Raw genomic sequence first — 17,612 nt, 5'->3', positions numbered from 1 at the left:
ACATTCATCTAAATTATAATGAAATACAAAAATAATATAAATGCAATTTAAAATATCTATTTTTCCATTCAAAATATTTTTCAATCAAAAGATTTAATACATTTGAATCAAAAATTAATATACATCTTAGTTTCAAATTGATACATTAATCTCTAATACAAATTTCATCATCCATGTTTTTGAAGGACCACCCCCGCTTCTACATGAAGTTGCATCTGCAAACAGATCAACATCTTTTGTGTTACTGCTATTAACAGTATTTGTTTCTCTTGGAATAGGAGTTGGTGCATCTGTGACGTCGATTAAACTTTCACCAAACAAATCCACCCGCTTAACACTTGCAAAAGCTGAGCCTGTCACTTGAAACAATTAAGTGCCTCAAAACACCAAAATTATATGTATCATGAAAAACATATGTATATGGAACTATGAATTTATAGAACTTACCAATAACCTGACCTGCTTGGTTATATACAAATTGACTTGACATACAAATAGCATAGGTAAGCTCTTTTAAGGAGAAGTTGAATGATAGAGTCATCCATAGCAAATCAACCCCTGTGTATACAGCAAACATTTTAATACACTGTTTACATTAACTCAATGATAATTGCAAACTGAGGAGGGGAAATGAAAAAGAGAAAACAGCTTGAAGCCAAAACTCATAACAAAAACTAGCAGTTACCCATGTATCAGCAATATACATTAATTGTACCGAATTTTACAGGAAACCTAGATTCAACCTCTGTCGTCTAGTTGCATGGAACATTCCAATATCCCCATCTGATGCCCTTGGAGCATCAGCTTCTCTTCTAGAACCGATAGAATCTATTTCTGCAGCACCATCTATTGTTTTGGCTTCCCAACTGTGTAATGGCTCCAATACTAGAATTGGAATCTCTATCATCAACTGGTGGAAGCTGAGTATGGTTTCTTCTTGTAGAATGTCCAAGATAACATGCCTGAATCCATCTCTCAGCTGAATTGATCAACATTGAATATCCCTATAAAGTTAGATCAGCTTTTCAATTAATCCAAGATTGCATATCAGATTGAATTAAACAGTTAATCACAAAATTGTTAAAAGGGAAGATTCTGCATATCTTCTATATTAAGCCTGGTCAATATCTTGTATATATCTTCCTTTTATATTCCAGAATTGTAGCTAGTCATATCCCTTGATTCTTGTATAACTGTATATATATATAACCATATAATAACAATACAAGGAAGTAAGCTTGTTCGGCTCTCTGTTCTGTCAACCCTTTTGCTATTCTTCTGCTTTTCAGCCTTCTTCTATCCTTCTGTTTTTCATGGTATCAGAGCAGGACTAAGATCCTAACTCAATCATCGTTGCACTCTATTCCTTCGTATAGCATCTCTTCATCTTTTCCGTCTTCATGGCCAATGATAATATGACACCTACTCTCGGCAAGATCAATGCCGATTCTGGTATATCCAAACCAGGAATTATTATTACCCCCACAGATATCTCCAATCCTTATTTCCTTCACCATTCAGATCATTCGGGTTTGGTTTTGGTTTCCAAACCTTTGAATGGAGACAATTATTCTGCTTGGAAGAGGGCTATGACACTGACCTTGAATTCCAAGAACAAGCTATGTTTTGTCAATGGCTCAATCAAGGCTCCTTCAGAAGAAGCTGATCCTGAAGGTTATGTGACTTGGTCGCGATGCAATGATATGGTCCATTCCTGGATTATTAACACTCTCAGCCCAGAAATCTCAGACAGTGTGATCTATTATTCTTCTGCTCATGAAGTTTGGGAAGATCTCCGTGAGCGTTTCTCTCAAAAATAATGCACCTCGTATCTTTGAGATTCAGCGAGATATTGCTTGCCTTCGACAAGAACAGCTCTCTGCTTCTGCTTATTATACAAAATTGAAGAGCCTGTGGAACGAATTGGCAACATATTCAGACATAGCATATAGGGCGCAAGCTGATCAACAAAAATTAATACAATTAATGGGTTTGAATGAATCTTATAATGCTATTCGCGGGCAGATTCTCCTGATGAATCCGCTTCCTTCTGTTTGTCAAGCCTCTTTTTTAGTCAGTCAAGAGGAGAAGCAGCGACACCTAAGTTCAACCCATTCCAACGCAGAATCCAGTGCTGCTATGGCTGTGCATAATTCGACAGAAACAAAGAAGACTAATCGGCCTTATGGTTCCCAAACCCGATCAGTCAATTTCCAGCAATCACAGGAGTATGGCCAGCATCGTTCTGATACTGATAGACGACACTCAGGTTTTGGCAGAGGCAGGCCTCAATGCACATATTGTGGTGATAAGGGCCATTGGGTCCAGAAGTGTTATCAGCTACATGGGTATCCACCAGGCCATCCAAAGGCAAAGAATACTTCAGGCTCAAATCAGTTCGGCAAACCAGCGGCTAATCATGTTTCAGAAGGCTATTCTAAAGAGGAAGAAAAACCAATTGTTGGGATATCAGAGGCTCAATTTCTGCAGCTCTTATCGCTTCTTAGCATAAAAAATGAGGGGTCTAGTCCTCAAGCTAATGTTGTAACCAAACCAGGTTTGTCTAAGAACAGTTCCCATAATTGGATCATTGATAGCGGTGCGACGGACCACATATCTTCATCGTCTAAATTGTTTTCACACAAAAATAAAGCTTGCTCGTTGCCTTTTGTATTATTGCCTAGCGGACAAAAGGCTAATATTGTTGCCAAAGGATCATTGCCTCTGAATTTTGTTTATTCTCTACATGATGTATTATGTGTGCCTACTTTCCAAGTTGATTTGATGTCAGTTAGTCGTCTTACAAGAGGTTTAAATTGTTTAGTGACATTTTTCCCTTATTGGTATATTTTACAGGATCTAGATACAAAGAGGATGATTGATTTGGGTAAACAGTGTGACGGGCTATATTATTTAGTGGAACTAGCGACGAAAAAATTTACCAACCCTTCATCATCCACCAACTTCCAACCAACCTGCAATCTCACCACTTCTTCCACTGACCTCTGGCATTGACACTTAGGCCACATATCATCCTCTCGCTTGGCTTTCATCGTAAGAATTTTCTGGATTTTCCATTTAGTCAAATAATGCTTGCCCTATATAGCAAAGCAAAGTTGCTTAACTTTCAGTACAAGTGTGATTTCTTCTTCCAAACATTTTGATATTATTCATTGTGACATTTGGGGTCGATATCGACACCCCTCTCTTTCAGGTGCTCATTTTTTTCTTACCATTGTTGATGATTATACACGTTTCACTTGGATTTTCTTGATGCGACACAAAAATGAAACACAATCCCTTTTAAAACACTTCTTTAACCATGTTCTCACTCAATTCAAAACCCGCATTAAAATATTTCAAAATGATAATGGTGTCATTTTTCAACATTCTTGTGTTTACACACCTCAACAAAACGGTGTTGTGGAACGCAAACATCATCACATCTTACAAGTCGCTCGAGCCTTACGATTTCAAGCTCAACTCCCTACCCATTTCTGGGGTGAATGTGCTCTTACTGCTGTCCACATAATTAATCAATTACCTACTCCAATTCTTTCTTTCAAAACTCCTTTTGAGTTGCTCTACTCAAAAGCACATTCCTTTTCCCATCTCTGTGTTTTTGGCTGTTTAGCGTATGCTACTAATGTGAATACCTCACATAAATTTGATTACCGTGCTACGCCCTCAAATTTCATTGGATATCCTGTTGGTCAAAAGGCGATTTATCAACCAAGAAGGTATTCACTAGCCGAGATGTAAAATTCCATGAACATATTTTTCCTTATAGTCAGGCCACCCTTAATACACCTTCATCATTATAGCCCAATTCCTACATTTCCTACCGTTGACCCAGCTTTTGACTCACCTCTCCACAACACTATTCCCCACACAAACGAATCTCACTCACCTACTTCGTCTCTGGAACCCGAACAACCATCCCCTTCCTCTCCTCCCCCCAATCCATCACAACAACACATTGAGCCATCTTCACCGATCGTCCATGTCCCTTATCATTGCCATCTGATGCACCATCTCCGGCATCAACATCTTCCCTCCATCCAACTTTACCGACACCCGAACCACTCCTCTTCTCGCCTGATCCACCAACACCATAACCTGAACCACTTCGTCGCTCCAGCTGCCACGTTGGTCCGCTGGTCAAGCTTCAAAATTATGTTTGTTCTAATGTCACACATGTTTCATCCGAGCCATCATCCTCTTTGTTTCCGGGTTCAACCAAAGGCACCCACTATCCACTTTACAATTATGTCTCCTATCATCGATACAAGCCAGAAAACCGTACCTTCATCTCCCATATCAGCCACACAACCGAACCTCAGTTCTATTCCGAAGCCGTCACTCATCCTGAATGGTGAGCAACAATGCAATCTGAATTAGAGGCACTCCAAGCCAACGGCACTTGGTCTCTCACCCCTCTTTCCACCCGGTAAGAAACCAATTGGCTGTCGTTGGGTTTATAAAATCAAGCATAAGTCTGATGGTTCAATTGAACGGTACAAGGCGTGGTTAGTGGCCAAAGGATTCACTCAATTGGAGGGTGTTGATTTTCATGACACTTTCTCCCCCACTGCTAAGATCATTACAGTTCGTTGCTTGCTTGCCTGAACCGCTGTTTGGGGTTGATCTCTTCACCAACTGGATGTCAATAACGCTTTCCTTCATGGCGACCTTCATGAGAAAATTTATATGTCTCCACCGCCAGGGCTTCGGAGACAGGGGGAGGAACACTTGGTTTGTCGGTTGCATAAGTCCTTATATGGCTTGAAACAGGCTTCACGGCTGTGGTTCTCTAAATTTTCAAATGCTATCAGTGCCGCTAGTTATGTGCGATCCCGAACCGATTACTCTTTATTCACCAGGAAATGAGGCAAGTCTTTCACTGCACTCTTGATATATGTTGACAACATTTTGATTACTGGGAATGATCCTGTCAGTATTGCTGCGACTAAGAAATTTTTACATAGCAGATTCCGCCTTAAAGATCTTGGTGACTTGAAATATTTTTTGGGAACTGAAATTTCTACTCTTAAAAATGGAATTTTTATCTCCCAACGCAAGTATGCATTAGAAATTATCAAAGATGTTGGGTTGTTGGGTGCGGCACCAGTTGACACTCCTATGGAGAAAGGTTTGAAGTTGTCAGATAAGAGTGACTTACTTAAAGATCCAGGCTGCTATAGAAGATTAGTCGGGCAACTAATATACTTGTCTGTTTCAAGGCCAGACATCACATATTCAGTTCGTGTCTTGAGCAGGTTTATGCATCAACCACGGAAACTTCATATGGAAGCAGCTCTTCGAGTTGTTCGATATTTGAATGGTGCACCTGGCCAGGGATTGTTCTTTTCTTCAAATAGTGATTTCAGACTACGAGCTTATTGTGATTCTGATTGGGCAGGTTGCCCACTTACTAGAAAGTCTACTACAGGCTATTATGTTTTTTTTGGACCTTCATCAATATCTTGGAGATCAAAACGGCAGAAAACAGTGTCTCTTTCTTCAGCCGAAGCTGAGTACCGTGCAATGACAGGAGCATGCTGTGAGTTAACATGGCTCCGTTCTCTGTTAAGAGACTTGGGACTTATTCATCGTGGACCTGCCATATTATATTGTGACAACAAGGCGGCTTTGCACATTGCAGCCAATCCAGTTTTTCATGAGTGAACTAGGCACATCGAGATGGATTGCCATACATCAGGGACAAAATCCAAGATGGTTCTGTCATTACAAAGTACGTAAATTCTGCACATCAACCGGCAGACATCTTAACCAAACCTATGGGGAGAGAAAATTTTGCTCCTATGGTTCGCAAGTTGGGAGTGCAGGATATCCACTCTCCAACTTGAGGGGGAGTGTTAAAAGGGAAGGTTTTGCATATCTTATATATTAAGCCTGGTCAATATCTTGTATATATCTTCCTTTTATATTCCAGAATTGTAGCTAGTCATATCCCTTGATTCTTGTATAACTGTGTATATATAACCGTATAATATCAATACAAGGAAGTAAGCTTGTTCGGCTCTCTGTTCTGTCGACCCTTCTGCTATTCTTCTGCTTTTCAGCCTTATGCTATCCTTCTGTTTTTCAAAAATGAATGAGATAACACCCATCAATTAATGAAAACTTTTGGGCTCAACACATCAACAGCCGTGATGCCATTCCTACTTACAAAGGCACCAAATAATGCAAGAGAGACGAGAGCAGCCGATCCAATTGCAAAGCCCTTGCACATTAAAGAAACATCATGTCAGGAATAGCTTGCATTGATCCAAAACAGAGGAATCCACGGATTAAAAGATTAACAATGGTGCTGGTTCCCACCTAAATAAACATGGTTGGCTGAAAGTTGATGTTCTTTGATTTGTCTCTTGTGTTGTCTAGGTATAAAATACTCAAACGTGATATGGATGTTTTACATGGTAGTAAGCGTTTGAACTTAATCATTCGTTAGGTTATAATTTATGGGGTTGATTTACTTAACCATTAATCAGGCTTCCCTTTGTTGGTCTATTTGCTTGTTTGTTTTCCTTGCTAACTAGTCTATAAACCTCCTATTTTTTGTGTTGTTTTTTTCTTTTCTCCTGTATCAAAAACACTGACCTAGTACTAGAGCTTTTTCATTGAAAATCAACAGGAACCATCATGCCCAAGGTACACAACAGAAGGTAAATGTTCCCTTGGATTAGAAAGATCTGAAGTTTCAAGTAAGATTCCTGCCTTCTAGATATTGATTGCTACCCAAAACAATGGGGAGTCAAATATCCAATTCGAATAGCTTTGGGTAAGAAATCATCCATGGGGTGTGGCCCAACCATTATGTGATTGTGATAAACAGATGCACAAACTGCAATAGGTAGGACATCATCAGCATAGTTGGGTTGTGCTAGAGTGATACAGCATATGCTCTCAAACTAAATACTTTCTGGGATTGAATTGGCCCTACCTTTCCAATAGCAGCATAGTTGGGTTTCCTGCAGCATTCAGAGCATCTGTTCTTTCACAGATCTTGTGGCTCATTCCGGCCATCTCTGCAATTCCACCAGTCATCTTTGCCACCCCTAAGCCTTTAGTAAAGCATTACAAGTCTTCTTTGCCCATAAGGTGACCAATATGCAAATTGTTCCAAACATCCTTCTATAAAGAAGAGATAAGGTAATGTAGAGAACTTGGTAGTTGAATGCTGGAATTTAAAAGGCTATTAGAGAGATAGCTAGGCTAGAGGGTTGATCATACAGTGGTCCCCTGGTGTTTGAACCCATTCCAATAAGAATTGGGGCAAAATCCTTAAGTCCAAAGGTTGCAATCCCAACTATTTACTTGCACGGTGGCTATACCTACTTTTTATACCCTTCGTCCACAAGCCAATGGGGACTAATGGTTATAAATTTAGGGATGGCGGATTCAATGCTCACAAAATTGTGCTCACACTATTCTTACAGCCATTTTCAGTCTTACATTTGGAGATTCAGTGCTCACATTGTTCTCACAACCATTTTCAGCCACACATTGGGAACATCTCTATATTTATCTTTTTATTTATGGGGAAATGTTCCCAATGCATGACTGGAAAGAGCTGTGAGAACACTGCAAGCATAATTTTGTGAGCACCAAATCCAATTTTAAATTTAGGACCTTATCAGACAGTAGAGCTAGCTGGAATGAGAATGAGTCCAATCAAGCTATCTGATTACTGCTATTAGATTTAGGCCATGTTTGTTATCCATTAAGTTAGGGTAAGTGCATTTACCCATGTTCTTTTATTTCTCATATAAATAAGACAATGACCATTTTAGTCATAAAATTTCATTATTAAAAGGGACATTTTTGTCTCATACCAGTATTGTAAATTTCCCCCTAGATGGGAAAGTTATTTAGCCACCTAGTGATACCCAGGAAAATATACTTTTCCTGATCTCCACATAAATTTGAAAAAAGAACATGAGATTCTTGATCAATGGTAGAATGTGTAATTCTTATGTAAGAAAGTCGAGAATCAAGAATGTGTAATTCTGATGTAAGAAAGTCGAGAATCAAGAATGTCATCTCATTGAACACAGGATTGAGTTTTAGTAGAACTATAAAATTGAGATTTTTAGACACAATCACAACATTTATGCTATACATTAATTCGTATGCATGCAGTTATGTATAAAAATCATGAAACAGAGTAGCGCCTTCGCTTCTGAAAGAGAAACCGAGCTTCTGAATTAGCCTTGGAACCAATGGGCTTAACGTCTTTTATCCGGAAAAGGAAGTTGAGCTTGCTTAGATTTTTGGTGAATGATCTAAGTATCTTATTTGCTGGGTTTGATCGAACGAGCTCCTGTTTCATGGAGACGTGATCTTTCTCCAGGTCGGTCAGCCTCATTCTCATTCGAGCTACTTCGAGCCTCAGCTCCCTGTTCTCTCTTCTCACAGAGGCGTAGTTATCTCTTGGGGAGATCGTCCCGCTGCCGGCGCCACTGCTTGAGCGTTGGGGGAATTGGCCGTTGATTGAACCGAAGAAGAAATGATTGTGGCCTCCATTCATTGCATTTCGAAGCCTGATCTGCTCGAAGTACAGCACCTGAACGGCCATTTGCACCGGCAGTCTTTCATTCTGAGCTGCATGGCTGCAGGCTTCCTGAGATAGCTTTTGACAATCGATGGTTTTACACAGTCGGTAGCGTTCAGATTCCTTGATGTTGGGATGAACCTGTGAGAAGCACAAATTCTGTCTGAAACTCGAAAACGTCACAGACAAAGTCATAAACCATGAGGATGAAAACTGGGCCTTAGTGCCTTACCTTGAGGAAGATATCAACAGATCTGTATAACCCATCATTCACGATCCGGGCATGATCTGGGAGTAGCTCTGCTAGAACGATGAACTTCGATGGCATCAAGTTTGGATCCAGTGCGATTTCTGCTAGATAGTTGTCCAAGAGCTTTGACACCTTAAGGATTGAGCTCTGTTTAGGAGATCCAGGACTGTCAAAGTCATAAGCCATCTCACTTTCATCCCTCAAGTTGTTCTCGTCGTCCTCATCCAAGTTCAGGAAGATGGAGAAGATTCTCAGTATCGTATCTGTATCATACAGTGGATGGTAGTTGTTGCCGTGTGAGTTTGCAGGTATAAGGATGTCTTCAAGGATAGCTTGATCCAGCTGCAGACCAATCCGCCTCTCTAAATCAGCTCTGCAAGCTGCAGAAGCCGACCCCATTATTGCAGTTTTCAACAGACTGGAAAGGAAGGCTATCGGTACTGAACTCTTTCTTGACTGAGTTGGTAGCAAACTTACGATTGCTTCTACAATCACTCTTTGTTTCTTCTGCAACTCTGCATCCAACGAGCTTCCTTTAATCGATTGAGGGTCTTTGACTACGACACTCTGAAGAGAGTTATGTGTGTAGTTTATCAGGATCCTGCTGATTATGTCCTGCTTAAGGCCCTTCGACTTCACTGCAGACAGAACCCGTTGGAAGAAATCCAGGCTCAGAATCGTGATTGATTTTCCCCACCAGTCCGATGGGGTCTCTGGTTCAATGTCCACGATGGGTTTGATGGCGAAGTTCTGCTCGAGTTTTGATAGCCCAGATGTCAGCTGCTCTTTACAGGCATTAGTTGCAATTCCACTGATAATTCTGCTAACCAGGTTGATATCTTCTACTGCGGGAAGGAGGGTTTCACAGCAGTGAAGAACAGAAATGGAGTTTGGGATGTCAGACAACACTGTCTCCTTCAGATAAATTTCTGTTCTCATCTCCAAGTTCTTCTCAGAAAACTCCTCTGTCATCTCCAGGTAATGAGCTGCACAGCGTAGCATGGCAACATTTGACAGTGTGATTTCTATGTTTACCCCGTAGCAGAATTTTGCTGCTAGTTCGAATGCCTCCGATCCGCCTGGAATGGATGGCAGATTTATCCTTGAAACTTTTGAATCCTTCGCTTCCAGCAACAGTTTCCGAATCTTCCCACTCCGAGAAACCAGAGGGAACTGCAAAAACAAAAAATAGAAAAAAGATTGTGATGAGATGCTGTCGATACAATTTTTCTAAGGATGAATTCGAAACAGAAGCAACAGAAACCCGGGTCAAGAATTAATGTTTTATCTCCAAGAAAAAGGTTTTTATCAGCACCCATAAAGAACAAAACTTGGAAAGAAACTAGAACACAAAGAATGATTAATAACTGATCAGAATTACAGATTCCTAGCTAACAACATAGCTTTCAGTTCATCACCTTGTGGAGTGGAAAGCTTGATCCTCCTACTTCAATAATAAGGTCACTAGAAACATCAAAGATTGGCCTGAAAAAGAAGAATTAAACAATGTTAGATTTGTCGTCAGCAACAAAAAAAAAAAAAAAAGAGGAAACTGTGAAATGACTGAAAGACATAATAGCCTACATATTCGTTAATGAAAAGAGCATTTTCAACAACTCTTTATAAAATCTATATATGCTGACTACTGCAGCACAACGTTTGGAAACTGTAACCTTGAAACTGATTCAGGCCAGTGGCATGGAGCTTGCTCAGGTGGTCGATTGAAAACAATATTGGAAAGTGTGATCAATAATCAGGATTTTATGATTCTACATAGATGGCCCCAGATAGGAAAAGGTTCAGGAATCTTAAGAAATGCATTCCTGAGATGATTTTCACAGAGGAATAAGTACAGAAAGGATAAGAATATGAGTCACAGGAGGTGGAAAGCTTCATTCAGGGATGCGAAATTTGGAATTTCTGGAGGTAGAAAGTGCATGGAGGAGGCAATTCACATGAAATTAAAGGGAATGGGACACAGAAGCCATCTGGGTTCGTTTGGGTTTATTAGGACACCCACGTATGGTTGTTGTGTTCTGATTTCTGAATTAATGGTCTACTGCAGATTGAGGTGAGGATTGTAGAGTCAAGTCTCGTGTTGGTGTGAGCAAGGTTTAGCTCAACGCTTTAGCTGTTCAGAAGTCTGTGGAACCAATGATAAGGTTCCACGCCAGTATTTAAATGGGGTCCGTTAATAAACTTCATCATTGGTTCCACAGCCTGCTAAACAGCTAAAGCATTCAGCTAATCCGAATTCGGTTAGAACGTAACTGTCAGTCTTTCTTGTAGCTAGCTGTGCCGATCAGGAACGTGGGTGCTCAGGGAAAACAAAGTTGATATAATCATAGAAAGTCAGAGATTCACGGCCTTCCAGGATTGGGCTTTAACATTTGCAGCTCCCCAGAATCACAGTGTCTGTTTAATTAAGAGGTTTTTATTTAGATCATAGTGCCTTAATTTGTATGTTTTTTTCTGCGTCCCCGAAAGGAATCATATATCATCATATGAACCCATCTGGGGTGAATTAAGTGGCGAAATTAGGCCATCTGATAATAAAGGCCCAAATTGCAAACAAACACCACTAATCATGCATTATTGTTTCAGTACAATTTCCAACAAGCCCAAATCCAAAATGTTGGTGACCCATCAAACACATCCATGAAACTTCAACTTCTCCGACCAATAAAGACATAAAAATTCCGATGAACAGTAGTATCTCTATTGCAGTATAGCAGTACATTACTGACTGAGTGTATATGTAACATGATCTTGTGATTCTCTTTTTCTTTAATTAGTTCCTAATTAAGAAAAGGGATTTACTAAGCATGGAATAGAAATTGGCAGAGAAAAAAAAAAACAAATAAGACAGCAACCCAGAATCTAAACATGGCGTCAGTGAAGCTAAATATCAAACAACTAGCTAGCAGCAAGAAAATTTTGTTATTGCACTTGTATGATCATGTCTATCACGGTACTGGAAGAACTCCATTAGTACACTAGTATCAATATGACTGTCACTCTATATTCATATTATCAGCATCTTAAACAAAAGAACAATTTATTATTGTACTAGTATCATGATTTCTCTTGTTCTTCATCAGTTTCTCAGAAGTTAAAACAACCACTATTATAATTCAAAATTTCTAAAACCCAAACCCAAAGCATTTGTTTAATTCAAAGAAGAAGAAGCTAGAATACCATTCAGTGGCGTGACGAATACTTGAATTGGGGCGAAACAGTCTCTTTCCTGAAATACTTGGCTTCAGTTCACCAACGGTAGCAACAACCATCTCGTCAGACTCAGAGACAGACACTCACAACTCCTACTAGCTAGACAATCTTTACCACTTTCCCACCAGAGAAGAAGTCTGCCTCTCTCCCTTAAGGACTAACTGATCCATATTTAGTTGAAGAGCAAACAACAGAGGTTTGTTATGAGTGGATAATTAAAGGCTCTCTCTCTCTCTCTCTCTCTCTCTCTTTCTCTCTCTTTCTCTCTCTTTCTCTCTAAAGCTGGAGTGAGCTGAAAGTTATAAGAACCCATGAAGGAATAGAGGTGAGAGATGATTTTGTATTGTGTTTGAAGTATGTATTTAATTTGCAGAAGTCAAGAAAATGTGGCAACCCCTTGCACTACTTTTCGGTGAAAGTGAGGTGCAATGCCTTTTAATTAGATTTTCTTTTTCGGATTTGCAGGAATACTAAAGGCTTGCACTGCTTTTAGGGTCTCTATAATCATGTCTAGCGAAAGCTACCCAAATAAAGATTGGATTAAAACAGCTTCATATTATGTGTAAAGTTCATTAAAGTGGCTATTAAGATGATGGCTTGGATTGGGTTACAAGATATAATAACCAAAAAAAATGATCTCCAAAGCAAGTTTTCGATCTATATACTAATTAACAATTAATTTACCAAAGCTCTTGTACCCACATAATTTTGACAGACTGTTTGATCACTAAGACCTTCTTTCATTGGTCGGACCGGCCATGACCATTCCATGATTTGGGCTGTCTGGTAATATTAATTCTAGTAGGAAAGAGGGAGTCAATTTGCTAATAGTGGGGTGGTAATTGAGTCGAGTTTTGGGTGGCTTGAGCTTGAGTTTGACTCAAAATCTTGGAGCACAATTGACTTGAGTTCGATTGAGTTATAGTTTCATACTTGAACTCAATTTGAGTCAATAATTACGAGTTATTCGAGCTCAATGTGGCTCGAGCCAATTATAAATAAATTGCTATTAAAAATTATAAATAATCGATTTTATAAATAAAAAATATATTAAAAAACTTGATTATAAATATATTTATCTATATTATAAATAAAAATATATTAAGAAATAATATTTTATTAGAAGCAGTAAGTTCAATTATAATCATGAACTATTCGAAGCAAAAAGTTCAAACTTGACTCAACTCGATAATCTTCAAGTCAAATTTGGGTATTTAGAACCCTAGCCCACCAATTGGCTCGACTCACACCCCTTTGGAGAAGGGTGTCATTGTGTCAGATTTTTCTTGTCAAGTTGTTTGGGTGAAGGAGATGGGATTAGGATGAACTTTGATCTATATTAAACATGGGCGGGACCAAAGGATGAACAAGGGACTTTTCACATGAAGGAGAATTGATGCTAAATCATTAGGGCAGGTGAGCAAAGCTAGTGGTCACAATTATAGTGTAGAGAAAACATGTGAGGCCCCCACCTTCAAATTCTATGGAGAAGGACAGTATATAATTCATCATTATATTGTACATATCCTGCAGTTTTGGATGATAATACAACAAATTGGTGGAACCTGCATGCCTGAAAGTGCATCCCACAAGTTCCTTAGCTACAAGCCAAACCGACGCGGTTGATCGAGTTGCTGAATTTGAAGAACTACAACCACTTTGGGGTCGGATCTATTCAAAATTTAACCAATGCTCAACCCAACCCAACACCTCACCCAAGTTGCACCCCTCTTAGCAAGTCCCTATGCATTGAAAGAAAAGAAAGAGATGGGTTGGGCCAGGAAATGGTCGGACCAGACTCGAATATGAATTGGTGGGGAGTCAATTCAAGGATTGCAACCTTTTAGTTGTAAGGAATAACACTTTGTACCTTATGACTTTTGGACAATCACATAAAACATGGAGAATGATTCATTGACTAGAGAGGGGGAAAATATGTTTGTCTCTTAATTAGGGCTGATGGGCCAACGTCTCGACCTTGAAATATCATTGGTAAGATCCATTGGATGGTGAGTCAAATATCCAGCTTGTTACAATGCACAATGCATGTAGGGAAGTTTCTTTAGGTCATTTCTCTGTATGTAATTCAATATGAACAGGGGGAGGGAGGGGGGAGGAGTACTAACTCTAGGGCTTACGCCCCACGAAAATGCAACTGAATTAGTTGCACCTGATGGCTGTGTTAGGGGCTGTTTAACCAATAATAACATTCCACATCATCGATCTAAATGTATATGTCTCACAATCACTTCAATCTCTCACTTTGCATGCATGGCTGACGCGGGATATTATTCTTCGTTAATTAAACAGTCCCTAACACAGCCATCAAGTGCAGCTAATCTGACTTCTGGGAAAATAATCTGAACAGTACTGTTCAGGATGGAAACATGGGCAACAGAGGCTGGAGCTTAGAGCCAAATGGGGCCTAAACAAAGGACAACTGTGAGACCAATTCTGAGCAAATTATTCAGAAAGCTTATTGAAAGCCTATCTTATCTATTGACAATGCCAAGATTCCAAACCTAAGCCCATTTGGAAAAGTTTTTATATACCTAGTAGAACCCATGAAAATGGCAAGTATGCATAAGCATTAGGCATAGCAGTAGATACATTTATTTTAAGAATTTGATGCCTTGTGTTATGTTGTGGAAACACAGATGATGCTTGGCTGAGTTTTTGCTTTTTTACTTTTTGTAATGCACAATGTCACATTGTCTGCTCTCACTAGTATATATATATAATTTCTCTTTCTAGCAAAGGAACCATGATACACTAAAAACTTTGGGGTGGATCTATACTTGTTTCAGAAACCAGAGGTGGGCATCTCCACTTAGCTGTTTTTGATGATTATGATGTGCCTTAATATATTAAAATTGAAATGTACTCAAAGAAGCCAAGAAAAAAGAAGATTAAAGCAATAAAAACAGCTGCTTTGTTCAATAACACCATTGTTTTGCTTTTCTTTGTTTCCTGTATGTCTTAAAATGAGACTATATATAAAAGGGGGGAGTGATGGGGATAAGAAGAGAAATGGGACTTGATTATCTTTTGACTTTCCTATATTTTATTATCATTGATTGTTTTACTCTGTTTATCAAAAAAAAAAAAAAAAGTAACTTTACCAGGGTTAAGTGGGAGATTAGGGGGTTGGCCATCTAGGGTAGGAATCACTTTTTATCTTTTTTAAATTAATTAACAAATTGATATAAAATTAATGATAATAGATCGGATAGAGGTTTAAAATTTCGCAACATATCAGTCTGTATTGTATGACATGTGTCGCTTTTCAAGGTCACTGATATTTATTGGTATTGAATTGTACGCCTCTGTGCCCCCATAGGGGCCATAATTCATATTGTAACTCAATCACTTGGTTATAAACAGAGTGGTACTCGTTCCTAACCAGTCAACGTTAGCCGAATTATTCTTTCAATTTTTTCTCTTCTATTTTAGTAATTATTATTATTTTTCTCTCCATTTGTCGTTTTAACTGTGCATAGGGCAGCACTTCAGCAACAACCTAATAAATATCATTCAAAGTTGGTGGTAGTTGATAGCGTGATTTGAATCTGTATCTCTTCTGAGACAACCCAGTTTACTACCAACTGAGACACCACTCAGTTGATATATCAAGAGTTGGTTGATTTTAAATGTTTTGAATGCTATCATATGATGTAGTGTATCCCCTGACAAAATATTAGAACGAAATAATATAAAAATATAATGAAACTCTCTATACACAAATTTTGCATATGAAGGATGTTGATCAGACTTTGAACCATTTCAGGTTCTATACATTTTTTCATTCAACCTGAATCTGACCCAAATCCAATCTGGCTATCAAATGGAGGATTCAACTGTGATATCAGAAAGGCATGTATTGTAAGCACGTTCAATGAGCACTTAATAAATATTCTGATAGGTATATCAAAAGTTGTTTTTAATCATTTTCAAGGGTAAGCTGACGATATTTTAATGAACAAGTGTTAAAAAAAATTCTAAATGCTTACTCAATGTGTTCATCATATGTGCCTACCTGATCCAGACTGGTGGATGCAGTGGGGGTTCTGATTAGTCTAAACTTGATCCTCGCCATCCCACTGATATTGCCCCTATACTCAACAAAATGGTATATTCACAAATGTTTCAGTGTTATTAGTCAATGGGTCGGATCAGGTTCACCAATATAGTTAAGGTCGAAACAAATCAGGCCAAACAAGGTTCAAAAAATCAACACATATCAGCCCGTATTAGCCTCGGGGAGCACCCCGATACGCCCCTACAGAGAGTGTATCAGGGTTTTGACCGATTCATGGGGTGGAGGAACCTTAAACCAGCCCCCCCCTGAATCAAATTTGAAAAAGAAAAAAAAAAAGTATCGATACGCCCCTACCGATATATCGGGCGTTTCAATATTTAGAACCTTGCACTAAACTTGACCCACTGACACTTCAAATTGTAGATGACCAAAAATTTGAAAATGTTCAAACCACCATAGACAACTAATCTTGATTGTGTGTGTGTGAGAGAGAGAAAGAGAGCCGCTTTTAAAACTAAATTATCATTAAATTAAAAGATAGTAAAAGTGAGAAGCACTTTTAAAATGTGGATTGCGCGTGACATGTAAGATCTACTTCTGGTTTCTCTATAGGAAGAGCAGCTTGGGACCATTTCTTGGAGGTAGGGAGGCGATGACATGTGGCAATTTCACTTTAGCCCACTGGACCAATCCTAAGCCCACATGGGCCTGAGTTGGACCCAGTATTGCTGCAGCATGGCCCAAGGGCCAAAAGATGTTTCCCCCTGGCAAGACACTGAACCTACCCTTTTGTAAGAACGCTGAGAGAAGAAGGTTGGACTTGGACCCAGTGCAAATTGATTTCAAGTTTGAACCATGCAACTCCTGTCCATGCAAGCAATTTGGTGCATGCATACACCCAAGAAGGTTGGGAACAGGCCAAGGAGTTTGAGTTTATGGGCTCCTGGATTGGACAGGGTCAGGGGATTTAGTTGCTCATAAAATCTTATTGATGTAACATTTGATTTGAAAATAAAATTAAACGGATCAACCATGATGTTATATATCAAATAATAAAAATAAATAAATATATTAAAAAAATTATTAAAATTTTATAAAAAAAAATGAACATGCTTTTAATGTTTTATGTCCATTATATTAAGTAAAAATAAGTGTGTTGAATGAGAGTTATCTATACTATATTCTAAAATGCATTCATGTCCATAAAATTGTTTCTCTACCCTTTTAGAAATTTGTGGTTTTTTTATTTTTTTTATAAATATAAAGTAAAAAAAAATGGGGCTATTTAAACTCATCTACAACTAAGGAGCTGTTTGGCAAGTCTTTTTGAGAAAAAACTTTTGGTAGCTTTGACAGCCAAAAAATATATTGAAGTTTTGCATTAAGATTTGAGTGAGTCCAGATCTTCTGCCCACGTTTATCACAGCCACACATGGAGAACACCTCGTCCTCTGCATAGTACTATGCAGGGGGAGATGTTCCCAACTCACGGGGGGTAGTGTATTGTGGGTAGA

General features: G+C 38.9%; 1 protein-coding gene and 1 pseudogene across 2 annotated transcripts; one reads left to right on the top strand and one right to left on the bottom strand.

Moving 5' to 3' along the window:
• The first annotated feature begins 1,400 nt into the window (after window positions 1-1,400).
• LOC148867430 (uncharacterized) lies at window positions 1,401-5,870 on the top strand (annotated as a pseudogene).
• A 2,138-nt stretch (window positions 5,871-8,008) lies between these two features.
• On the bottom strand, window positions 8,009-12,571 carry LOC148867429 (BTB/POZ domain-containing protein At1g03010-like). Of its 2 annotated transcripts, none has more exons than XM_088979932.1 (4): window positions 12,027-12,571; window positions 10,247-10,313; window positions 8,811-10,001; window positions 8,009-8,719 (listed from the first exon to the last, which is right to left on the bottom strand). In XM_088979932.1, exons 1-4 carry the CDS (start codon window positions 12,116-12,118, stop codon window positions 8,180-8,182), a joined length of 1,890 nt encoding a protein of 629 aa, XP_088836058.1. In that variant the 5' UTR covers window positions 12,119-12,571; the 3' UTR covers window positions 8,009-8,179. The 2 variants fall into 2 exon arrangements, with proteins under 2 accessions (XP_088836058.1, XP_088836059.1); XM_088979933.1 differs by lacking the exon at window positions 12,027-12,571 and adding an exon at window positions 10,413-10,865.
• Window positions 12,572-17,612: the final 5,041 nt, after the last annotated feature.

The sequence above is a fragment of the Nelumbo lutea genome, chromosome 3 (assembly GCF_056320005.1).
Source record: "Nelumbo lutea isolate HS-2025 chromosome 3, American lotus-T2T, whole genome shotgun sequence".
Classification (NCBI taxonomy): domain Eukaryota; kingdom Viridiplantae; phylum Streptophyta; class Magnoliopsida; order Proteales; family Nelumbonaceae; genus Nelumbo; species Nelumbo lutea.
The sequence above is the reverse complement of the archived record's forward strand: the minus strand, read 5'-3'. Positions and strand labels throughout refer to the sequence as shown.

What these genes read in the sequence shown, in the direction of transcription:
- LOC148867429 (XM_088979932.1), bottom strand. Translation starts at nt 12,118, where the DNA reads ATGGTTGTTGCTACCGTTGGTGAACTGAAGCCAAGTATTTCAGGAAAG. An exon ending in ATTCGTCACGCCACTGAATG is followed by an intron (nt 10,314 to 12,026) that starts GTATTCTAGCTT and finishes CTTCTTTTTCAG; the next exon opens with GCCAATCTTTGATGTTTCTA. An exon ending in CAAGCTTTCCACTCCACAAG is followed by an intron (nt 10,002 to 10,246) that starts GTGATGAACTGA and finishes TTGTTTTTGCAG; the next exon opens with TTCCCTCTGGTTTCTCGGAG.